This window comes from Gadus morhua, chromosome 5 (genome assembly GCF_902167405.1).
Source record: "Gadus morhua chromosome 5, gadMor3.0, whole genome shotgun sequence".
NCBI lineage: Eukaryota > Metazoa > Chordata > Actinopteri > Gadiformes > Gadidae > Gadus > Gadus morhua.
In genome coordinates, this window is record NC_044052.1 from 22244651 (window position 1) to 22269877 (window position 25227).

The 25227-nt window shown below is 49.6% G+C and overlaps 1 protein-coding gene across 1 annotated transcript; it reads right to left on the reverse strand.

The window, feature by feature from the left end:
* Positions 1-224: 224 nt before the first annotated feature.
* Positions 225-25227, reverse strand: mgaa (MAX dimerization protein MGA a). The gene is made up of 24 exons (XM_030356050.1): positions 25082-25227; positions 21464-22542; positions 19163-20573; positions 18559-18853; positions 16645-16794; positions 15953-16075; positions 15006-15847; positions 13679-13952; positions 12853-12974; positions 12159-12242; positions 12006-12078; positions 10473-11479; positions 9220-9379; positions 8208-9109; positions 7693-7815; positions 7475-7592; positions 7174-7358; positions 7000-7061; positions 6819-6897; positions 6608-6719; positions 5791-6114; positions 5575-5700; positions 2810-2893; positions 225-2105 (listed from the first exon to the last, which is right to left on the reverse strand). Exons 2-24 carry the CDS (start codon positions 22483-22485, stop codon positions 1312-1314), a joined length of 8472 nt encoding a protein of 2823 aa, XP_030211910.1. The 5' UTR covers positions 22486-22542; positions 25082-25227; the 3' UTR covers positions 225-1311.

Below are 25227 nucleotides of genomic sequence, written 5' to 3' on the forward strand. Positions count from 1 at the left end.
TATATCTACTAGCTCTATCAAACTCTACATAAACTACCTTTATCTCTACCAGTTATACATATACTAGCTCTATCTCTACCAGCTCTACATAAACTTATCTCTATCTCTACATAAACTATCTCTATCTCTACCAGCTCTCCATATACTAGCTCTCAGCTCTACATCTGCTAGGTCTATGTTAAGCAGCTCAGTACTTTCTAGTTAAAACAAGAATTGAGGATGAGGATATTTATAAACGTTGTTTATTGGATTAATATTAGTGCAAGGTTTAGTTTACCACAAACATACTTACATATTAACATCAACATCGGTACAAAAATACAAGATGTTCCTCAAATGCACAACAAAGGAAATCCCAAAACGTGGGAAAACTGTACAGAATATACAAAGTAAACATATACATAAATATATATATGGTAAAGGTTCACAGGCTAAAGGACTCCACTCTTACTCATGGTTCCTCACTTCCTGGTTGACCCTCCCTGGGGGCGGGGTCTGTGTAAAGGGGCGTGGCATGTGGGTAGGGGCTAGCGAGGTGTTGCCACATCGCTCAGCCAGAGGTCAGAAGGTTGACCGGAGGACTTGAGGACAGAGGGCTTCGTGGTTCAGAAGGCCTCCTTTGAGGAGAGATCCGTCAGTGGGTCTGAAACGGCCGTAGAACCAGAGTTCTCCACCGTTGAACCGTTCCGTTAAGTGGAACCGCTGTCAGAACGCGCCAGTGTAGCGGATCAACGTGAAGAAACCAAGTTCTACAGCTTAGTGTCTCTCACACACACACACACACTTTGGCTTGTAAGAAGGCACTCAGTCTCCGTTGCCCCTGGAAACCTCAGACATCCCTCCTAAACTCACTCAGCCGTTGGTCCCGTCGGTACCCTGTCGTCATGGCAACGTTTATCTCCCCTCAAATGTGGGACACATCGCGATAAATAAGGAAAACCGGCTTTTCTGTCCAGTCGGATTGGATAAGAACACTAGCGACTTGTGCTAGCTGGGAGTGTTAGCCTAGCAGGGAGCGTTAGCCTAGCCGGGAGCGCTAGCCTAGCAGGGAGCGCTAGCCTAGCAGGGAGCGCTAGCCTAGCCGGGAGCGCTAGCCTAGCCGGGAGCGCTAGCCTAGCAGGGAGCGCTAGCCTAGCAGGGAGCGCTAGCCTAGCCGGGAGCGCTAGCCTAGCCGGGGGCGCTAGCCTAGCCGGGAGCGTTAGCCTAGCAGGGAGCGTTAGCCTAGCAGGGAGCGCTAGCCTAGCAGGGAGTGTACCACGGCAGGGGACAGACCAGACATCTGTGTCCTCCGGGGTAAGATCGGACACAAGATCAGGGGGCAGAGGTCAGATGGGGGGTCCCCCCCTTCACCCCCATAGCAGCGAGGCGGGGCATAGGCTTCCACGCACCCACTGCTCTCTTATTGGTGGACTCGCTCACTTTGGCTCCGCCCACATTCATCTGCAGCAGCGGGGGCAGTGTCAGCGTACCACTCGTTGAACTGCATTGTGGGTAGTGTAGTGCGTGGCAACCGTTGGGCTCCGGGCCAGCTGCATTCTCCAGGTGAGTGTCGACCTGCGTGGCCTCCGTCAGGTCCTCAGTGGACAGGGAGGGTCCGAGGGGTCCGTCTTTGTGGGGCTCACGGCCCAGGGATGAGAACGGGTGTCCGGGCACAAACGAGAGCGCGGTCCGGTCTGCCGGCGAGCCAATGTTTGCTTTGAGGAAGGAGAGCTGGTTCAGGGGAGGGAAGAGGGCCTTACCCCCGTCCGGGATCAGCAGTGCGGGCCGGGTCTCCGAGGGGGGGGCGGCCGCGGGCAGGACGGGGCCCGGGGGCCTGGGCCCACACTCTTCAAGTTTGGCCACAGGCACCCCAGAGGGGAGGGTCTGGGGGTGGGGTATCGATCCAGCAGGGAAGGTCTGGTGGGGTGGTGGTGGTGCCCCAGCAGAGAAGAGGGTCTGGTGGGGTTGAGACCCAGCAGAGAAGAGGGTCTGGGGGTGGGGTAGGGACCCAGCCTGGAGGGTCTGGGGCTGGGGTAGGGACCCAGGTTCCTCGACTGCCGGCCCCTGTAGTTGTTGCAGGGCTGTGTTTGAGGGCACCAGGTACAAGAGGGTGGTGAAAGGACCATCTGTGGAGCAAACCAATTAGCATCGGCGTTAGCAGAGGCTATGAATGTGACTAACTAGGTGTCCTCGCTACAGCTAACATTCAAACCTCGCTACAGCTGACAAGCTAACCCCTCACAGACAATCTTGCCCCGGCTAACGAGCCAAGATCACTGCAGCTATCCTGGCTACAGCCAACAAGCCGACCGTCCTACAGGTCACAAGCTATCCTCCTCAGAGAGGATCCAGTTGTTGTTTTTTTACCTTTGTAAAAACCCGTTTTCCCAAAGGTGATTTCAGAATGCCGATTTGAGAACGTTATTATCCAACTATGTTGAACAGATGTTGAGTTCTAGAAGTGTTCGTTCTGAAGGGTTGGGCGTTGGCAGAGTACTCGTAACCTCGGAAGATTAAAGAAACAGTCTGCAGATGTCAACATGGGCTACACACTCAAATCTATTATTTATTTTTTTATTGCCACTATATGAATCTGATGCTTGGTCAGCTACTGGTTGGTTACTCGGTTAATATGTTCACGGGTTAGTGGGTTTACTAGCGGAGGGATGCACCGATATGACACTGCTATACTGAGTGCTATAGCAGCAGATACCGAGGGGAGCTACGGTGAACCTCACAGTAGGAGTACATCGGCGCATCCCTCCTCTCTTAGTTAGTGACGTGGGGTTAGCAGCAAGCAGGGTTAGCAACGTTGCGGCGCTGTACATACTGCTGCTGGAGGGGCGGGACACGCAGGGGGGAGGTATGTTTTCATTGGCTGGGTAAGCGATATCTAGGCTGACTGAAGCCACACCTGAGGAAACAAAGGTAGAATCAGACCCTGGAAGGAGGGGCCAGGACGGGGTCCCATAACGAGCTGCCCGTTACAAGTGAACCCTAACGATCCACCTGCAACAAGCTTTCTTAAAGGAGACCTATTATGGTGTTTTCCAAACAAGTATATGTAGTATTTGAGTTCCAGAAAACATGTTTTTGAAGCTGTTTGCTGGAAACTTTTAGGAAAAAAAATCTTGCCTACCGCTATTCCCCTCTGTTTCAGTCCCTTCAGAATGCGCTGTTACTGGTGTCTGTAGCTTTAATGCAAATGAGCTGCTGCCCATTGACCAATGAGCTGTCAGAGGACATGGAGCATGGAGGACAAGGGATTGTTGACGTTTGCAGAGTCATGGAGCTCTATATCTATATAGTAATAATATTATATATGGTTTTATATCTAATATCACGGCCAAAAACATGCGCCTCGGATGATATTATGAATCATAAAGACTGCGTCTGACGTCTCTGGTACTTCCACAACAAGTAAAGACTCATAGTGGGGGATATCTCGGCCATGGTTGAGCAGAATTGGGGGAAAGGAACCCCCCCAATTCTTTGGGGTTTGTACCCCGGGAGCTGAGCCTCCGAACTACCGCCGAAGCTTTCCGGCTGCTCCGGCGGGTGTACTCCGGGAGCTGAACCACCTCTGGAGCTTCGGCGGCAGTCCGACGGGGATAGCTTGGCGGCAGTCCGGCAGCTGAGCTCCGGGAGTACAATCCCTTTCTCCTCCATGTCTCCTCCTCCGGACTGCCGCCGAAGCTTCGGCGGCAGTCCGGCAGAGAAAGGGATTGTACTCCCGGAGCTTAGCTGTGCAGGGCTGCTGCCAAGTAGGGATGGGCGATATGGCCTAAAATCCATATTGCGATATACATTGCAACCTATTGCGATAAGGATATATATCACGATATATAAATCATAATAGAACCATTTCAGAACAGGTTACATAGACTAAGGAAAGCCAAACTGCTAAATGTATAAAACAAAAGAAAGAAACATAGTATGTCGTTTTGAGAACATTTATTGTGCAAAACTGTAATCATACAACATAATGTTGTAGCTGCAGAGACTTTAACAAAGAAAAAAATCTTCTCTGTAATGACGTATACTTCTCTAATTAAATTAAAACTGGTGGTGTCTTGTTAATAAAGAAACGGATACTGTAAATTAGGGAAATACGTCCAGTATTAGGCATGGCTATTTTAAATAAAGAAAAATATTCCAAGTGTGTGCACAGATACTTGATATTAAAACATAAAAGTGCAAAGTGAACGCATACAATTTTAAAATGAACATGAAATGAGCGCAATCACCACCTCCTCCGTTTCGCTTTCAGCCATATTTGCTTAGATGACAATGATGCGCTGCAGCCGGTTGCAGCTCGTGGCTCTTTAAATTTCGTGGGTCGCGGATGATGCAATGCAGCTGGTTGCAGCTCGTGGCTCTTTTTAAATTTCGCGGACGATGCGTTGCAGACGGTTGCAGCTCGTAGCTCTATCCATGACCCGCTCTTTATATTTCGCGGGTCATGGATATATCGCGTCAAACATGCATTATCGCGATAGGGCAATGTAACTAAAATCTCTATCGTAGGCCATTTTTTATCGTTTATATCGTATATTGTTTATATCGCGCATCCCTACGGCCAAGTTCCCCCCGCCGGAGCTGCTCGTCCGCTGGTCCCATGGACCTACCACAAAATCTTAGCTATGCTCTGATTGGAGGGGAGTCGGGAAGTGGGAGGTAATATTCAACTGTGCCCCCTTCCTATGTAGGAGGGGGCGCCGAAACTGACTCGCTCGTTTGGTAACTGTAGGCGGGGTACTTTCAGAAATGCATGTCTCAGTCAGACATTTGTATGTGTATGAGACCCAAAACAACACCCCAAATCCCAGGAAAAGTGTTGTTTTCATAATATGTCCCCTTTAACGAGGAACGTGTACCAAGCTCCCTGTAATCAGCTGCCTGCAACAAACTACATATAACTAACTACCTGTAATCAGCTGCCTGTATTGAGGTACATGTAACTAGGGGCGTACCTGTAGGAGTTACCTGTAACGAGGGGAGAATCTGTTAGAGCTTCCTGTAGGAGCTACCTGTAACGAGGGGCGTACCTGTAAGAGCTACCTGTACCGAGGGGCGTACCTGTAAGAGCTACCTGTAACGAGGGGCGTACCTGTAGGAGCTACCTGTACCGAGGGGCGTACCTGTAAGAGCTACCTGTAACAAGGGGCGTACCTGTAAGAGCTACCTGTACCGAGGGGCGTACCTGTAAGAGCTACCTGTACCGAGGGGCGTACCTGTAAGAGCTACCTGTACCGAGGGGCGTACCTGTAAGAACTACCTGTACCGAGGGGCGTACCTGTAAGAGCTACCTGTAACGAGGGGCGTACCTGTAAGAGCTACCTGTAACGAGGGACGTACCTGTAAGAGCTACCTGTACCGAGGGGCGTACCTGTAGAGCTACCTGTACCGAGGGGCGTACCTGTAGAGCTACCTGTACCGAGGGGCGTACCTGTAAAGCTACCTGTACCGAGGGGCGTACCTGTAAAGCTACCTGTAACGAGGGGCGTACCTGTAAGAGCTACCTGTAACGAGGGGCGTACCTGTAAGAGCTACCTGTAACGAGGGGCGTACCTGTAAGAGCTACTTGTTAAGTACCTGGGTTTGGAGGCGGGGCTCCCGGTTCATACGCCATGTGCTTCAGTGTGAGGACCTGTTGCCCTGGTAACGGACACAGGAAGGAAACAAGGCCGGCTGGCATCATGGAGGTGTGGAAGGCCGGAGCTGGAGAAACGAGGATCAGATGATCATCTCCGCAGAACACCCCCCGAGACCAGAACCACTAGAGCCCGAGATCCTGACGGAGCTATTTACCTTCTCTACTCTCGCTCCACCCGACGGGAGGGGACGGCGAGGGGGACAAAGGCGGAGAGGGCGGCTTCCTTCGGGTCAGGATGTTGGGCACGGTCTTCAGCCTGGTAGCACTGTGGGGGGACCTGGCTGTAGGAGGGGGGGGCGGCGGATCCAGCTGTGCAGCACAGGGTGGAGCTGGGAGCTGGCTCCGTGGTCTGGTGGTGGACGAGAGGTCCAGCGGCGTGGCGGTCTCTGCTGGAAGGAATCTGGGTCGCCTCACCTCCAGCTGCCGCTGCTTGGCTGTGATGCTCTGAAGCTTCTCCAGGATCTTCCTGGTTGACCTCCCTGAGAGCGAGAGCGAGAGAGAGAGAACCAGAAGAGCTGACCACACCGCACAGCAGCCAATCACACGGCATCTACCAAGCCCCAGACCAAGACACACAACTATACTACAAACAAAAATACACTGATCCAGTATCAGCATTGATGTGAACACAGTACACTGATCCAGTATCAGTATCGATATTAATACACAGTACACTGATCCAGTATCAGCATTGATGTGAACACAGTACACTGATCCAGTATCAGTATCAGTATCGATATTAATACACAGTACACTGATCCAGTATCAGTATTGATGTGAACACAGTACACTGATCCATTATCAGTATTGATGTGAACACAGTACACTGATCCAGTATCAGTATTGATGTTAATACACAGTATACATAGTGTATACTGGGCTCTTTAGTGGTCTTTCTGGTTCCTTAGTGTTGTACCAGGTCCTACTGGGTTCTTCCTGCTTCTCCAGTGTTCACCCTAACCAGGTTCTCACCAGATCTAACAGAGATGGTGTTGATGAGGCGGGCTCGCTGGTGTCTCAGGGCCACCATAACCTTCTCACAGAGCTTCTCCTCGTCCTTCAGATCACAGATCACGCTGCAGGCCTGCAGAACACAAACAGAACAATAGTCATACCAGAAGTACTAGTAGCAGTACTAGAACAATTACTAGAAGCAGCACAAGTAGTACTTTTGTTTTCCTACCGAGGCCAGGAGTTCCGTTTTGGTTGCGGTCATACAGTTGAGTTCAGAGCGTAGAGACTTGAAGGCCGTGACCAGACACCTAGAAAGAGACACCGGGTTAGCATCTAACCATCAGATAACTGTCTGGATAGCTGCTAACGATCAACGCGTGTCGATCGTTATGCGTGTGACAGGTTCATACTTCTTGTCATCCACGGTATTTGATACGTCATCCGCCAATGCCTCAATGTCGACCTTGCCGTCCTGCAACAGATCGAAATGTCAACAATCCGCACACAATCTAAGTTGGATGCACCCACGGTATGGACGGTGGTGGTGGTGGTGTGCTACACCAGGGCCGGAGCGTTGTTCTTACACCACGGACGCTGCTGCCGATGTAGTCGCGCGTGTCTGAGGGAAGGTTCTCCTCATCGGAGTCCGTCTCTTCCATCCGAGCCACGACCTCGGGAGCCGACGGCGGATCACTTCCTGTCCGTCCAGGTTGCGCGTTCCCATTGGACAGCAGCAGCAGTTCTCTGGAGACGGACGCCTCTGACCTCCCTGGAACCAGAGCACGGGTGGTGTGTGAGGGGAGGGGAGGTGAGGTGGGAGGAGGTGAAGTGCGAGGGGTTTAGGGGTGTGTGAGGGTGTGAAGGGGTCGAGGGTTGCTGGATCACCTGTCCTGAGGGCCAGAGCCCTGATGCGTTCCCCTCGCTGCCTCCTCGGTGAGGCCGCGACATTGAGTCGCGCCAGCTTGCCCTCCGAGCTCCTCAGCTCCAGCAACTCCTCACGGGCCTGGGCACGGGGACACGTAGCGTTACCTTCCTGTTCTGCTACCGGAACCCTCAACTGCTGCGCAACAGACACCTTTGTGAGGGTAACCGTGGGGACCGACCTGCTTGATGGTTGTGACTTTGGGAGTCTTTTCTCCGAGCCCCATCTCCTTCTGCCGTCTGGCTACCCCCACATCGATGGCCTTTCTGCATTCCGCCTCCAAGAGCCTGAAACGGCTGTTACGCTGTGGGACACAACACAAACCCTGTAGCGCACTGACAACACAACACACCACAGACAACCGCACACACTACTGCTCCCTAGGGCTGGGCGATGAATCAAATTTCGATTATTGATTTTTTTTTAAATGTTTTATAGAAAGTTGATAGAACAGCTGGATACATATCTGAACCTTATTTTAGATTTCAACATTTTCTTTGACCATTTTGTGTATTTTTTTAAGGCGAGTTCTCAGCCACTAAGTGTTTTGGGGAGAGACATGCTGAATAAATACATCATGTTTCCAAACTCAATAAAAATTATCCTATGAATAATCGTGATTTCAACATTGACCAAAATAATCGTGATTATGATTTTTTTCCACAACTGAGCAACCCTACTACTCGCCCTACTTACCCTGTCTCGCCTAGCGCCGTCGCCAGGCCCGTCCTCCCGCTTGCTGTCCAAGGACGAATCGCTCAGATCACTGGACGACAAAACCACCACGTCATGCTCTGCCCTCTGCACAACGGCCGACGAGGCCCTGGAGGATATCCTAGCCACGCCCACATGCCCTTCATTCGTCAGGACATCGGACTCGTTGTCCACACAGATGATGTTCAGGTCCGTTCCGCTATAAGCGATCCGTCGGATGTCGCCGTTCTGGTCAGTTCCACTAGAACCAGCAGCTCTGACGTTCTGGTTGGTTCCACAGGAACCAGCAGCTCTGACGTTCTGGTTTGTTCCACTAGAACCAGCAGCTCTGACGTTCTGGTCGGTTCCACTGGAACCAGCAGCTCTGACGTTCTGGTCGGTTCCACTGGAACCAGTAGCTCTGACGTTCTGGTTGGTTCCACTGGAACCAGCAGCTCTGACGTTCTGGTCGGTTCCACTGGAACCAGCAGCTCTGACGTTCTGGTCGGTTCCACTGGAACCAGCAGCTCTGACGCTCTGGTCGGTTCCACTGGAACCAGCAGCTCTGACGCTCTGGTCGGTTCCACTGGAACCAGCAGGTGTGAGCGGGGGAAGCTTGGGCAGGGGGAGACTGAGCGACGCGTTGCTGCGGTCGCCGGCCGAGACAAGCCGAAACCTGCAGGTTCCCGCTGACGGGGCGGGCTTCACAGAGAGCACCTGAATCACCTTCCTGGATCCGGTCGCGGTGATGAAGATGCTTTTGCGGTCCTCGTTGTTCCCGGGAGTCCCGTCACGGCCCTTCGGATTCCTGAGCTGGCTCAGCGGAACCAACCGGAACATCCGCCCGCCTGTCCTCTGAGAGGAGGGGCCCGGTCCTGTGGTCCCGACCCGCGGACTCTGCAGGTCTGAAGGAGGAGACGGCGTCACAGTTCAAACACGGCACACACGGCACACACACACACACACACCCACCCCCCCCCCCCCCCGGGCCGACGTGGTACCACATGCTGCTCACCGGAGGCTGGAGGGGTGGTAGCCGTGCTGGAGGCGGGGGGTGCTGGGGGCTGGGTGGGGCACACCCGCCCGGTGAGGTAGGCTGCCAGCCGGTTGGCCGGGTGCAAGGCTCCCATGCGGCCCAGCTGGACCATAGCGTTGGGGTAGGGCTTTCCGTTGACCTGTCCCGGGACACCAGCAGGAAGGACACATGAGTGACAGGGCAGATATGTCCCGCCCCCTCTTGCATGGGTTTACGAAGAGTGCTCAGATGCCTTGAAGGATATTGTTTGATTTAAGAGAGATTAAACCGTTTTTATCCTGTTTTTTTTATTTTGGCATCATTTTAAGAATTTGCCTATTTTAATAATACATATTATTTTCCCTCCTATCACCCCAGGTTTCTAAAGAAGTTAATAAATAGATATATACCATGCCATTTAGATGTGCATTGATGTTTTCTTAAAATGAACAAGCCAGTCGACCCCCCCCCCCCCCCCCCCCCCGCTATACCCAAGACCAAGGACATACTGCAAGCACAGAACACAGCTACACGAAGAGCTGCTCGCGGTCCCAAAGGTCTCCCACGAGTTTCTGCTCTTCACATTTCCTGGTAATCTGCAGGAGTATTTACACAATTTGCCGAAGGACATTGTGCATGTCACTCATGATGTCCTCCAAGGTGTCCTTGTGTCCATGCTATAAATAAAAATAATTTATGATAATTTAAATTATTTATTTAAATAATTTCCCTCTGCGATTATTAAAGTATTTATCTATCCATCTATCTATCTATCTATCGATCTATGCTAGAGCACGGCTGCTAGTCGATATCAGACAGGAGCTTTCCTGCATTTGTGCATCTGACAGCCGATACCAATTTAAATTTTTGAGGAATCCAGGAGTGCAGTGCCTTAGCTGAGACCTGCCGGACAGCTGATAAAGCCGTGATTAATCAGAATCAGAAAACTTTATTGATCCCCGGGGGGGAATTGTTTAGTTTCAGGTGCGCCGCACAAAAGAGAAATAACAAGCATAGAAGATAAGATTATAAAATAGAAAATTATAAATAAAATACAATAAATAAAAGTAAGAATAAAGTAAGAAGTGGACATCTCTTAGTGAAAGTGGACATTCCTTAGTGGGTTATAATACAATATTTAAATTCTGTTGTATGTCAGATTATCAGAGGGAGGAGTTATTGTTTTTAATTACAGGGCATAGGTTAGCAAGTACGATGTTCCTATGAGCTTTGATCATCTATGGTCTTCTTACCTGCACCAGTAGGCTGCCTCCCCCCGCCGCCTTCAGGTTGGCTGAGAGGAAGCCTGCGTGGGAGAGTCCAGAGAGGAAGGGCAGAGCCATCTTCATCATCCTTTTTTTAACCTCCTTCAGGTCCTCTTTGTCCGTCTCCATCTCCTTCTGAGGGTCCTCCTCAGCTTCCTCTTCCTCCACCTCCTTCTGCCAGGGCTCCAGAGCCTCCTCTTCCTCCACCTCCTTCTGAGGGTCCTCCTCAGCTTCCTCTTCCTCCACCTCCTTCTGCCAGGGCTCCAGAGCCTCCTCTTCCTCCACCTCCTTCTGAGGGTCCTCCTCAGCTTCCTCTTCCTCCACCTCCTTCTGAGGGTCCTCCTCAGCTTCCTCTTCCTCCACCTCCTTCTGAGGGTCCTCCTCAGCTTCCTCTTCCTCCACCTCCTTCTGAGGGTCCTCCTCAGCTTCCTCTTCCTCCATCTCCTTCTGCCAGGGCTCCAGAGCCTCCTCTTCCTCCACCTCCTTCTGAGGGTCCTCCTCAGCTTCCTCTTCCTCCACCTCCTTCTGCCAGGGCTCCAGAGCCTCCTCTTCCTCCACCTCCTTCTGAGCGTCCTCCTCCGTCTCCTCCCCCTCCACCTCCCTCTGCCAGTACTCCACATCCTCCTCTCCCTCCACCTCCTTCTGCCAGTACTCCACAGCTCTCTCTCCCCGAACCTCCTCCTGATAGTCCTGCACAGTTTCCCCTCCCTCCGTCTCCTCGCCTCCTGTCTTACTCGGGCCCGTGGGACCTGGTCTAGTGGTGGACCGCAGGGTTTTGGAGGGGTCTGCTTTGCCTTCGGATATGTGGACCTTGTAGTGGACGATGCCTTCTCTGATGTTGAAGCTCAGGAGTTTGACATGGTATTTGCCGATCCGGAATGGCGTGTGGAGTTTCTCCTGGGCCATGGCCTGGCAGACAGCCTTCAGAACCTGGTTCTGAACTTCCGTACTGGGCCATCGGCACTCGGCCACGATCACCAGGTGCTTGCTCCGATCTGGGGGAGATTCTGGAGATTAGAGTCGGGAGAGATGCGAGACCAAACCAGTGATTCGCTAAAGGAAGGTCGACACCTGGTTATAGACGTTATACACCTGGTTACACCTGACATATCCCCATCTACACCTGGTGTAGAGAGGTGAATCCAGGTGTATGACAGGTGAAGAGCAGTGTTATATCAGTCTTCACCAGGTCTAAAATAACATCATACATCAGTGTTACACCTGGTTACACCTGGTCACACCTGTCTACACCTGGTCACACCTGGTCACACCTGGTCTCACCTGGTTACACCTGTCTACGCCTGGTTATTCCTGTCTAAACCAGCCTACAACTGGATAAACTTGAGTACACCATCTGTCTACACATGGATATACCGCTCAACCACTCGTTTCACGAGTCCACACAAGCCCATACCTGTCCGAACCTAGTTTCCCTTGTCCATACCTGATCATACTGATCTACACCTGGTTGGACCAGGTTATACCCGGTCCCACTTGTGTACACCTGGTTATATGAGGTACCTGTCCCTTTGGCCGTCGTCTTCTTCAAGATCTGCGTGTGTTCTTCCTCCGCTTCCTGGACACCTTCCAACTTCTGAAACACAAATAAAGCTGGTTACCAAACCAGCCAATCCAGACTACCCAAGCTTCCCAGTAGCCAATCAGAGTCCTTACCCGGGCGTGGTTGAGCGTCTTCCTCCCTGTGTAACCTCGGACCCGGGCACAGGTCTTCCCCTTCTTCCCAGCCCCGCGTCGCACCTGGAAACACAGACTAGCTTAGCCCAGGACAGACTCCTTCCCACATGGGAACCCAGACTAGCTTAGCCGACGACCTCACAGGGCTTTATCCTTTATCTGAGCCCTCAGGATAAAGCAACTGACTCCTAGTCGGTCGCTTTATCCTGAGGGCTCAGATAAAGGATAAAGCCCTGTGAGGAGCATCTCTGCTCCTAGTGTTGGAGGACGTGTAGACAGCATGAGGCGTGCAGACGGTAATGCAGTCGTGTTCTGTACCGGATGTGGTTCTTTTGACCTTCGATCAGAACAAGATGAATTGATTCTGCTGGTGCCCTAAACTTTTGAGGCTATGGCAAACCCACAATTGATTCCAACTATTTGTGACGGGACAATTGTGCGTGACAATTGTGTTCAACTATGACCAGCAAACGCTGTTGGGGGTGTGACTCGAAAATGTTCTGACTTCGCTGCGACCTACATCGGAAACATGCACCAAATCCCCCAAAAGGCAGGTTTAGGGTTATTCACCCGAATGGGATCGACCGATTTAGATCATCGTTGCGGTTCGGTGGACCCTGTTCCAGGGTTATGTTCCAGGAGATCTAGACTGTTCCGGTGAATGGGCTCGTACCTGTTTCTTCGGGGGTATGAGGTGTTCTGGGGTGAACATGGGTTCAGGGTCCACATCTCCACCCTTCCACAAGGTGCGTACCGGCTGGGCTGGCTGGGCCGCGCTCTCCGTCTCCTTCAGAACTACACCAAAGAGAGACGAGAAGGATGGACCCAGTACAACATGTACACCTGATCATAAACCCCCAGTACACCTGATCATAAACACCCTGTACAACTGATATCATCCCCCTGTGCCCCTGATCATAAACCCCCAGTACACCTGATCATAAACACCCTGTATACCTGATCAATTAACACCCTGTACAACTGATATCATCCCCCTGTGCCCCTGATCATAAACCCCCAGTACACCTGATCATAAACACCCAGTATACCTGATCAATTAACACCCTGTACAACTGATATCATCCCCCTGTGCCCCTGATCATAAACCTCCAGTACACCTGATCATAAACACCCTGTATACCTGATCAATTAACACCCTGTACAACTGATATCATCCCCCTGTGCCCCTGATCATAAACCCCCAGTACACCTGATCATAAACACCCTGTATACCTGATCAATTAACACCCTGTACAACTGATATCATCACCCTGTGCCCCTGATCATAAACACCCTGTACACCTGATCCATTAACACCCTTTACACCGATCAGTAAACTCCCGCTACACCTGATCAATAAACACTCTAAAGCATATCCAATCATTTCATAAAGCTTAATAAATAATTAGCACGTAGATCTGGTGGACCTCCTATGCAGGCTTCTACAGAACCTAGACAGGACTAGAAGTACGCAGGCTGCTACAGAACGTGTAACCCACCATAGGCCATCTTCATCCTCCTCTTCCTCTTTCTCCTGGAGGGGTCAATTTCCGAGGAGCCGGAGTCTGACCCGTCCAGGTTCTTCAGCAGGACCACCTTCTGCCTCAGACAGCTGCAACCCAGCATGCAATCCATTTTGCCGCAGTGGGTGATGAGCCGGGATTGGGCCAGGCTGGAGCAGACACAGCCCAGCAGGCAGAAGTCCTTGTGACAGGCTGGGGTAGGTCGCCTCACCAGCTGGATCGGAGCAGTAGGGTCTTCGCGTACGAAGCCCTAGGGGAAGAGGGGAACACCGTGTCCTGGTCAGTGCTTCACATCGAAAACCAAAAACAAACTTTAAGCTAGCTAGCTGAGCGGTACAGGAAACTAATCACAGAAACAAAGTAAACTCTTAAGTGAGATTAAGTATCTGTGAGAAGACTCCAACAGCTCATTTCCGACCCTTCAGGAAAGCCCTTCCTTGAGTCGGTGGATGTATCCATCTTGCGTTTCAATCATGTCAACGCGAAACAACGGCGCCACCACAGGTGGTGAGTGAACGCAGCCCGGCTCACTGCTGGGAGGGGCTATCTGTATTGAAAAGAGGCCTTATCGCTAGGGCTGGGTAAAAATATATCAATTCATCAGTTCTCGATTCAATTTCGATTCAGAACTTTTTTGAACAAAAAAGTTTTTTTTTCCATAAAAAAAGAAAGAAAAAAAGAAGCATACTCAGTCTTGTAATCTAGAAGCGAGTATTCCTAAATGTACATGCACTTTCACATTTGTCCATGTTATGATTATAACTTTTATGCTGCAAGTTTAGCTCAGGAACAATACTGTACATGGTGTATTCCCTTATTGCTAGTTAAAGCACAAAGAAATGGTTAATTCTAAATAATATTTACCGTAATTTTCGGACTACAAGCCGCGCCTTTTTTCCCATTTTTCGATTCTGCGTCTTATGTAACGGTGCAGCTAATCTATGGATCTTTACAGCCAACGGCCACTAGGGGACCTCCTAAATCTATGGATTTTACAGGTTACCGTCCACCAAATTTAACTCTATGGGCTCTATGACCGGTCCGCGCCCCCCCACCTTTAAGCGGCCGGCTCCATCGCGGCTTATATATATACACACACATCATTCAATTTAGCTGCTGCGGCTTAAACTCCGGTGCGCCTTATAGTGCGGAAAATACGGTAGGTATTTCCGTGATCTGCACGTATTATTGAATCGATATCGAAGCAATTGGATCAATATCGAATCGAAATCGAATCGAATGAAGACCTAAAGAATCGAATCGAATCGAATTGTGAGGCGCCCGGCAACACCCGGCTACTTACCGCCGAGGTGAAGAGCGACGTGAGGGCGACGGAGGCCCTCTCCTCGGTGACGCAGGTCTGGGGCCGCCCCTCCCACACCGCTGCCTCCTCCAGGCCCCTCTGCTTTAGCAGCGTGACGGAGACCAGGACTCGGGGCGGCGGCGGCGGCGGCCGGCCCGGGGACTCGTCCTCGGCCGGGCCGAGCTCAGGGTCCGACTCCAGCGGGGCCAGGTTCTGAACGCCCAAAGCGAGGTCCTTCGACGCGGGCGTCTTTGGCGTCAGGAGAGGGGAGAGCGACGACTTCAGTTTCTTTGTCTTCTTCGAGGGGGCATTCGCCGGCGTGGAGACAGGAGGGGGTGCGGTCTTGGCTGGGGGTGGGGGTGCCTCGGGTTTGTCTTGCGTCTGGGACGGGACTTTTGGGGGCGTGGCCAGCGAGGCTTGAGACGTGGCGGGGGCCGGGGGCTGGGCGAGGGACACTACAGCGCTGTTGGTCGGCGCCGAGTCCCCAGTGCCTGCCGCTGGTTTCGCTTTCAGTTTGAGCCCCGCGGTCTTCTGCCTCCCGTCTCGCCTGAGCTTCTTGGTGGGGGTGGGCGGCAGCCTGGGCCTCTTGGAGGGGGGTACGAAGCTGGAGATGAGGGCGGAGGTGGGCGCGCTGAGGGGCTGCTTCTTCATGACGCTGCCGAGGGTCCGGACGTAGCTGGAGCTCTGGACGGGGAGCTTGTAGGCCACGGGCTCGGGCGGGGCCTGGGAGAAGCTGGAGGCGTGCTGGTCGAGGAACTTACCCTCATTCTCCAGGTACTCATCCAGCATGTCGCTGCAGAAGGCTGACAAGTTCTTACTGGGATGCTCGGCCGAGACAGCAGCTACGACATGAGACACACCCCGATTAAATGGTTGCTGCAATTCTCCAGCATACCAAGATTCGAAACGTTTATCGAGAGCGTGCGTTTAAATCGGGAGTTACAAACCTTCGGGCCTGGAGGACGAAGAGGATGTAGACGACTCCGAAGGAGGGAACTTCTCTCTCCAACCCTTGATTTGGGTAATGTCTGAGGTCTTGCCTGTCCTAGAAACAAAGTCCAAGCACACACCTGCAGAAACAATATGGGTATGTTATTATAATAGGGCGCTTCAAATATTCAAAGACATCATTGTTCATTGTTTTGAATGCATCCAGCACAATATAGGAAAAGGCTAACCACAAGCAAGCTAACAGCCCACTATAGGCTAGGCTAACCCATTGCAAAACCTTTTCATCTTATTGCTAACCATCTACCACAGGCTATCCCCTAGCAGGCCAAGCACCCACCACTGGCTGAGCTAGTGCTTAGCACACTTACCCTTCACCACTGGCTAGGCTAACGTCATTGAAAGCAAGCCTCCCACCAGAGGTTTAACTGACCCCTAGCAAGTTAGCCACCTACGTAGGCTTGGTTAATCAGTAGCGAGCTAACCACCAACCAAAGGCTGGGCAAAACCATAGCAAGGCAACAACCCATCAAAATATAGGCTAACGGCTACAAAGCTAACCACCCACCAAAGGCTAGGCAAACCCATAGCAACCTAAAAAGCCACCCAAGGCTAGGCTATCCTATAACTTAAAGAGGTGTAGCCTAACAACACTTTATATGTCACTGCTAAAACATTAGTGGATTCTCACTCAGACGAGGTGATGTTTGCGGTGATGCTGCCCGCGCCGTTGGAGCCTGCGCTTCCAAGGAGAAAGGATGAGGAGGGACGGGTAGACGCACCCCTAGGTACTGCAGGTCTATAGCGAGCGCAGCATCCAGTAAATGCATCTTCAATCCGACTGGAGTTCACACAAATTGGAAAAAATGAAAAGTTATAGGATGAGACTCAAAGGTAAACAATGGAACCCATTCTCCTCTTATTTTGAGTCTAGGGGACTAATGCAAGTCACAATTTGTTTAATTGTCTCAGTTAGGGTTGCCGCGGTATATGGTATTACCGGTGTTGAGGCCAACACCGAGTAATCGGTGTTAGCCTCAACACCTGCAACACAGAGATATTTTATATTTTTCTCCAGTAATAAAAAAAATATTCGCCGTCTAATCCGGCCTACTTATTATTGATGTGTTGTTTCATTAAAAAAAAAAAATATATATATATACACAAACCCAATAGATAGGCTACCTAATAAAGCGTTCGAACGACCAAGAGCGGTAACCATAGCAACGCCGGTAAACAAACCCCGCGAAACCCAATCCCTACGAGAGCTCCCGGCGCTACGGCCACCTGGAGGCCCCCAGAGCTTTTGGCCGTGATATTATGTATAAAATGATATTATACTATTATATATAGAACGTTATAAGACGCTGTCACCGAGAATTGGCGCGCTGCCAGACGCTGTCACCGAGTGTGAGAGGAGAGTTGACGGAGAAGATGGCGGTTGACCTAGTTTCAAAGTTTATACAATTTTTACTCGGTAATACCGGTGTTGACACGAGTGTATGAAAATGACTCGGTGTGAAAATGTCCACACCGCGGCAACCTTAGGGTGCACTCCCAATAGGCCTTCTGGGCGTGGCCGTTTTCACACCTAACCGTGCTCAAATCTGCCAGTGTGAGTGTGGCCAGTCTTGGCAAGCCAGGCCGACTTGGCCACTTGGGAGAGGCGTGCTGCTACGGTACGGGCCGCCACGGGACAGATGCTAATGAGCCGACACGCGCACACGCACGGCTACGCAACCTGAGCTGGATGACGTATAGTCCATGCAACAACCATGGACATAATAAAGGCGACGAGCTTTCTTTCCCATTAAACGGTAAACATGGCGTCAAGCAGTTCAACTGTTGGTTCACGTTGGTCCCACAGAGAGGTTGAGTGTCTGTTAGCCATTTGGGCAGACGATGCTATTCAGGCACAGTTGGAGAAAACCCACAAGAATTCCGAACTCTGACTGGCGGCAGACTTTATTATGGTCCATGCAGCGGACGCTTGGTGATGACGTGTTACGACGTGATGACGTATGTACAAGAGCCTACCGTGGCCAGGCCACAGTTTCGACGGCCAACGGCCACGGCCAGATGGCCTAGTGTGAGTGCACCCTCAGTCTCAGTATTGAGCGAGAACGCCTAAAACGATTACGACGAGTCAGACAGGCCACAACCTCGGGGGAGGAATAATCCCGGCCTGGATAAAATAAACTAGGATATGACTATGGAACGCCCTCCCTGACCACCTGAAGGCCCCACAGACTACAGCTTATCTTTTTAAAAAAGCCTTTGGCTAATTTCCCTTTCACTGTTTATGCATTATATGTTTTATTTTTTTTCCTCTCTCTTAAACTCTGTAGCACTTTGAGATTTCTGAATGTAAAGTGCTCTACAAATTAAGTAAATTATTATTATTATTATTATTAGGATGATGATGATAGTCCCGTATACCAAAAATGATCAGAAAATAAAAGGTCCAGGTTGAGGAAACGCAGTTTGTCTTTAAGGATAAAGACCATTAGGGCTGAAGGATGCAAGGACCCATGCTAGGTAATTAAACGTGGCTGTTGTATGCAAATGTCTTAAATAAGAAAAATAAATATTTAATAAATCATACCCTCTTGCAACACAGGGTGGATGACCTGTCTGTTCTTCATGAGCTTCAGTTCCAATAGGAGAACCTTCTGAAGGGCAGCGATGCTCCCCTTGTAATCCTTTACCACATCACCCGAAGAAGCATGTTCTCCAGTTGCAGTAGCCCCAATCTCTCCCGTGTCTAGCGGAGGTGTGCTTTGTGGACGAGGTTCTCCCTCTGATGAGGGTGCATTTGGTTGAGGATCTTCTCCGGAGCTCTCGAGAGGCTGGGTCCCTGGGCCGTCATGTGGTTCCTGAATGTGGAGCTTAAGTGCTTCCTAAAAAGTTAATTAAAATGGTTATATAAAAATAATACGATTAAAAGATAGAGATTTCTAAAGCCCTGCCTGTGAAACGAATGAATTTGTTTGTTACTCGTGTTATCAAATATTAGAGAGGGAATTGTTTGTTTGATATTATAATGGACCAAGATATTCTGAAAAAACTCCACTGTATAACCCATCGAATACATCAGAACTTAAAAACAGAAATACTTGAACTGAGATTCAGCTCATTAATCACCAAGTGGTTCAATTTGGAACAAACTTCACACAAGCTAATGTAAGGGCAGCATTAGGGATCTTTACCTTGGAGGTAAAGGAGACGAAGAGCTGCTCCTCCACTTCCTCCAAGCTTGGCTGCATCTTGGTGTACACGGGGTCGGAGTCGCTGGGAGCCGTTTCGGACGGCTCCTTCCTACCCTTCTTCCTACCCTTCATCGGCTTGGTGGTTGGTTCCGGTTCTGGTTCTACTGGAGGGAGGGGATCCGGCCTCGGTATTGGGACCGCGAGGGGAGGCGGCGGGCAGGGAACCAGAACAGGCTCCGCCCTTACGACTTCGGCCTCCAAGAGAAGGTTGTTGTGGTCGTTGGAGATAAAGGACAGGAGGTCGGAGAGAGAAGGGCTAGGCGACAAGGCGCCACCATCCAGCGATGAGAAGCTTGGAGACATCGAGAGCTGGAGATTAAGGGGAGACAACTCTCCCGGGAATGGTAAGGACTGGTATTCATCTTCATGCAGCAAGGGGTCAGGGGTTACAGAGGGTGCTTCTTGGCTGGGCTGATGCTGGGGGCTTAGTGTAGGAGAATGGGTTGTGGGGTAAAAGTGTGCATACGAGGTCAAAAATGGGTCAGGCTGGGGAAACAGCGAGTGCCATTTCAGGGTAGTGTCGACGGCTGATGGAGACGGTAAGGTTTCTAATCCGAGAGACACATGTAGGGGGGGTAACGGTTCTGGTGAGGAGACGGGAGACAGTGATTCAAAACCTATGGGGGAAGAGTCTGGTAGGAGGGAGGCAGGTTGATTGGTCGACACACATGGAGCTATGGTACTGGAGTCTGTAATGTCAGCCAGGATTGAGTCAATGGCTGTTGGCAACCCTTCAGGGGCAGAAGTGGAGAAATCTATTTGCTCAGAAGTAGATAATGGCAGATCGATGCTTGGTAACACAAGTGTACAATCCGGTACCTTAGGTTTAGGAACCACAATTTGAGGAGCCAATACTTGACCCTCTTGTGTTGGTTCCGGGTGATGCAGGGTTGACCGAGGTTGGGAACCAACAGTGGACCGTTCACAAGGTGCCGTTTTAGAGGGAGGTGTTGCCTCAGGGGGTGGTTTATTTAAGGACTCTTGTCTGGTCCCCACATTCTTGTGTTTCGACTGATGTTTTGACAGGAAGCGGGCGAGAGCTGGAAGAGGAACAAGCGCCGGTCGCTTGTGTGGCCTCGCATTTACTTCTGGTTGAGGTTCAGAGTTACTCTCGCTGTCCAATGAAGACATAACCGGCTTTATTGGGGATTTAGGGTCAGGACAAGCAGCCGTTGTTGACTTTTCATCGACTGCAGGGCAAACTGTCGGAACCGGGCGCTCAAACTCAGGTACCTTTACTTTGCACGTAGATTGCATACTGGTGACCATTTTGTCCAAATTGCATCTTCGCAGGGAGACGTGGGCCTCTCGGATCAGTTCAGAAAACAACTTCCGAGAGGGCTTTGCCTGACTGAGGAAAGAAATGAATAAACATTAAACTTCCCACTCTGGACTTTTCAGTGAAATAATAAACTAGCATTATATAGTTGCAGTCTGTGTTTTAAAACAAACAGGACGATGCAGGGAAGATTGTTTGCATGTCAAAAGCTTTCTCCAAGAAAAACACACCAATAAATAGATGGAAATGGCATGAAAATGATATGCTAAGTGATTTAGTCAGATCCGTAGGAGTCCCCGTTAAATGTAAAGTAGTGTGAAATACAGCACCGTCTGAAATGTTGAATTTGAAGGTGCCTTTTTCGTTAACCCATTCCGGTGGGTTACTATTACAGTCAGTACTTACAGGAAAGCCCATAAACATGCATTAATTAGTGTATGGATTTTCCTAAAAAAGTACTGCCAAATGGAAATTACTGCGGTGTATTAAATAAACCATTATGATACGAGAACCCTCTGTTGCAGTTGAGTGGCCGTGAGCCTACTAGCTACCATATTACTATATATAGCAGACCCGCCAGGATTACGCAATGTTGCGATTTGCAACTTCAACGCAACAACCAATCACCGCAAATTCAGGTCGGTGTCGCGATTTTAACCAATTCTAACCAATCAGTGGCGTCGTCTTGAACTGACGACGACAAACTACCTTCCGCCTTACTTCCGTGTTTGCTACTTCAAGTGATTCAAGCATTCATGCAGCATGTGCGTGTCCAACGTTTCACACTTGCAGACCAAAAAAACTGCGTAAATCCGCGAAATCCTGGAGGGACTGATATAGCCTACATCTTGGCTACGGTTCAAAGGATTTTGGTCTGAACGATTTAGCTAGTTGGGTAACTGGGCTAAAAAGTGGTTTATGTGTGTAACAAGAACTACATTTTCCACTTAGCATCATCTTACCTAGACAGTTCTTCAGTGGAGCTGGTAGCTGCAGGTATCAAGGTATCTGAATGCTGGTGGTCTGCTACTGGGGAGCTTCTAGGCTTATGGTTTGCCAGCAAACACTTTAAACTCTTCTTCACAAGAGGAGTTTGATTATTGGACGGGTCTGGCTCATTGTTCAAGTCTTTGCTAGCAACTGATTTGGGCTTCAGGGCCAGGAAGCTTGATCGTTCATCTTTAAGCCCTTTAGCAAATGGGTTATAGTTTACCTTCAATTGTGTAAACCGTGTGTTCTGGTAAGCAGTGACTGCAAAAAACTCAGTCTGTGGAAAAGTGAAAGTAGCAACCCGAGGTCCATTGAGCTTGAGGTCCTTCTTGCCGTTGGCAGAAAAAGGGACGACAAGTAAACGAGGTATGTAGCGATGCTGTGGATGCAGGACAAGGTTTCCCGGGCCGGGGATCACGTTGGTGAGCTTGAGTTTATAAAAAGACACCGGCTGCTCCATCCAGTGCTGCCCTGTGGACGGTGAATCAGGGTGAGAGAATGCCTGACTCTTCAAATGGCGTGATGCCTTTCCAGCGACCTGCCATTGGTGTCCAGTCCATTCGTACCGGCTGCTGTCCAGGGGCTGAATGTCCACCAACAGAGAGTACTTCTGAGACGCATCCAGGCCTGAGATGCGAAAGCGGCAGTAGGGAAACATCCGGCTGCCATCTTTAGTGAGGATCATCTCCGTCTGGCACCTGAAGAACTTGTTCCACATGACGTTGTTGTCCAGGGTGACACTCACGCCGTGGCAGCTGATCATGGCAGGCAGATTCTCCAGGGCCGCTGTAGTGGGGGGGGACTCGCCTGTCGAGGGCATCTTTATGCAGTCTTCCACTTTGTCCGTGACAATAGTTCCATCTCCTTCTTCGGCCTTCCCAGGTTTAAGGAGAACCAAGGAAGGAGCAGGAAGAGGAGGCTTTGAGGCTTTTCTATAGCCATTAGTACATTCCTTTTGAAACACCATCTCCTTACGCTTCTTCTTGGTGGCCATGAATGAAATGCAGACATTCAAAGAATGGCGAATTCTGATTCACAAAAAGCCTGCAGCCTGAGACCCCAAGAGAACAAGAAGGTTAATCAGTATGTATCCCGAAATACACTTTATTCATAAACTATTATTAGCAAGTCTGGTTTTATACAAATAAACACCCTCCATGGTATAGGACTGTTAAGAATAGGAAAGTAAGGAGACCCTCATGGATGGTATATCGTTGTGTTGAGGTTGTGAGTAGCTGTAGTGAGCGTAGTTAGTGTAATGTTGAGGTGGATGGTGGTTGTGCACAGGGTTACAGGGTAATGTTGGTGGTTATTGCAGTTGAACAATATTATGTTTTCATTTGCTGGATATGCCACTATCGATGACATCAAGGTGATGCATCACATATACCAGTTATGAAGATCACAAATATTACAAGAAGCCCAGTTCATGTTAAATCTGATTATCATTCTAGTTTACTACTTGACCATTCAATCTAAAATCTGCTAGCTTATTCCTGCAACAACCGCTGATGCTAAGCTAGCTAGATATTCCGTTCCGTGAACCAGTCAAGCCATTAACCTTCCCATCAACACAGCGGGAATAATGGCTATTACAGCCTGTAGATCGTGACATCACAGATGACTTACTGCCTCAGTTTCAAAAGGAGAGGAGCACAGTAATGTTATTGAAAGTAACTGTGTTTTGGTAATTTATAATTACTATTATTAAACGGCTCTCCTCAATGCTGTGGAACGTCCCGTTCACCTGCATGGGCCTTCCCGACTTCCGGCTGTGAATTATTTTTAGATAATAGACTGTTGCTAAGCATATAATGACCGCTGTCAAGGAAAGCAAATTATTTTGCCTCCGATTCACGTCTTTTTGCCTACTCCGCAAATAGTCCGGTAATTTAACAACCCCAGCCCCCTCACAGTAAAGAGACACACTTTGCGAAATAATGTTTTTCATTTTGGCAAGTAGCTGTGTAATAAGCGGGATAATGTATAATATCAAAAATAAGACCCGTCAGGGCAAAGCAAGACATCTCCGCTTCGTGTCGGTGTCCTGTTCATCCTTATTTTCCCGATAGTGACTGACGTTCTATACTAGGGATGTGAATAACTCAATTTTTCATGGACTGTTTTCAGAAAACGCTTTTATATGCTATATACCCTATAGTATCTGTGGTATAAAGGCCTGGACAAATTTCAAACATGTACACTTTATGTTGAAAGTAAAGACTGTTGCGATTCCCATTAAAACGAATGGCGCGGTGATTCGGTCTTCAAAACGAAGGCTGGCAAATTTTGAAAAATGAATTAAACTGCAATCAGACAAAGCGGTTATATGCTATAGTCCCTAGAGTATCTGTGGTATAAAGGCTGGTACGAATTTCAAATTATAAATATTTACAATGCATAACGCTAGCTCTCTGGCTCATAGCTGAGCTGACTAGAATACCTCCCGTTACCAAGTCGTAGCCAAGTTACGTCCTATTTACTGGAGAGAACGTTTCCGTTGCACAAGAACCTTACGGGAGGTTAATGATTGTTCCAAGTAATGCCCTTCGAGATGTCCAACATTAGTATCGCCGGTTAATTATTGTTAATTTGAATCGGAAAAAATGTTACCGGTCCAAATCTTAAAAATCGGCTTTGACCCTTGGAAAGAATAATCGAATAATCAAATATTCTGAACAATCCCTATTCTATACATTAGCCCTTACATATTTGACATTATGGGGAGACGTTGTGTTTGAGACTGCAACTGTGCTTCTAATCCGGGACTTGGCAAAACCAAGTTTTGTTATAGGATTGGTAATGGTAGAATTATGTTTACTTGGGATTGTTAATTACGGCACTACACTTTTTTCATCTCGAAATGGCCAAGTGTTGTCATCCAAACTCCCATGGTGCATTGTGATGTACAAGCCCCAAACATCAAGTTAGCACCTTTAGCATTTACTCATGCCGGGCCTTAACGTCTGACTTAATTTAAAGCATCCAGTTCAGGTCAAAACTGAAGTAGGCCTAAATTTAAGCCTAATAAAAAAATAAAAAAAAGTTTTTTTCCTATTCCCGTACGACGTGGCGGCCATGAAACGCGCTCCCGCCTGGCTGTGACTAGCATGTTTATGTTTAACTATGTTTCTTATGCAGTAAAATTACAGTCATATATAGTTATGTTATATCCAACACACAAGTTTAGTTATATATATCCAACACACAACTGTAGTAATATCCTGGATAAGTAAAAAATAAATAAAATAATAATAAGACAAGAAGAAACCCATCCTGCTGATGCTGGCTAACACGATCGTCCGTCCAACACACACCACACGGCTCAGGTCGTGTACGTCGGCCCGGGTCGTGTATGTCGGCCCGGGTCGCATGTCGGCCGACGACAAACCAAACCGACGGCTCGACACGATCACGGACCTCCATCACTAATCACCGCGTGTTTTCGAAAACATGGCGGACTCCGGCCCAGAATGGAAGCCGTCTTTCAACCCCAAGCCGCAATGGCTGCAGTCTGCCCCCTCAACCCAGCAAGGCTCCCCTTTCCTCGTCTCTCCCCGTCCATGTGCTGGGCCATGCACAAGGATTACCTTCTGCATCGTCGCATAGATCGAGTGCTTCGACGGGGCGGTTTACGTTCCGCTGTGGTCTTCGAATGGTCTCCAGTCGGAAGGAGCAACATCTTCTCACTGAGGGCAGAACGGCAGGAACGTGTTTGTTTCCAAACCTACGTCAC

Coding starts and splice junctions, on each gene's coding strand:
- mgaa (XM_030356050.1), bottom strand. CDS start 22,485: ATGGCCACCAAGAAGAAGCGTAAGGAGATGGTGTTTCAAAAGGAATGT. Junction 9,380..10,472: donor GAGGCAGCCTACTGGTGCAG/GTAAGAAGACCA, acceptor GTCCCGGGACAG/GTCAACGGAAAGCCCTACCC. Junction 7,593..7,692: donor AAGTCACAACCATCAAGCAG/GTCGGTCCCCAC, acceptor CCCCGTGCCCAG/GCCCGTGAGGAGTTGCTGGA.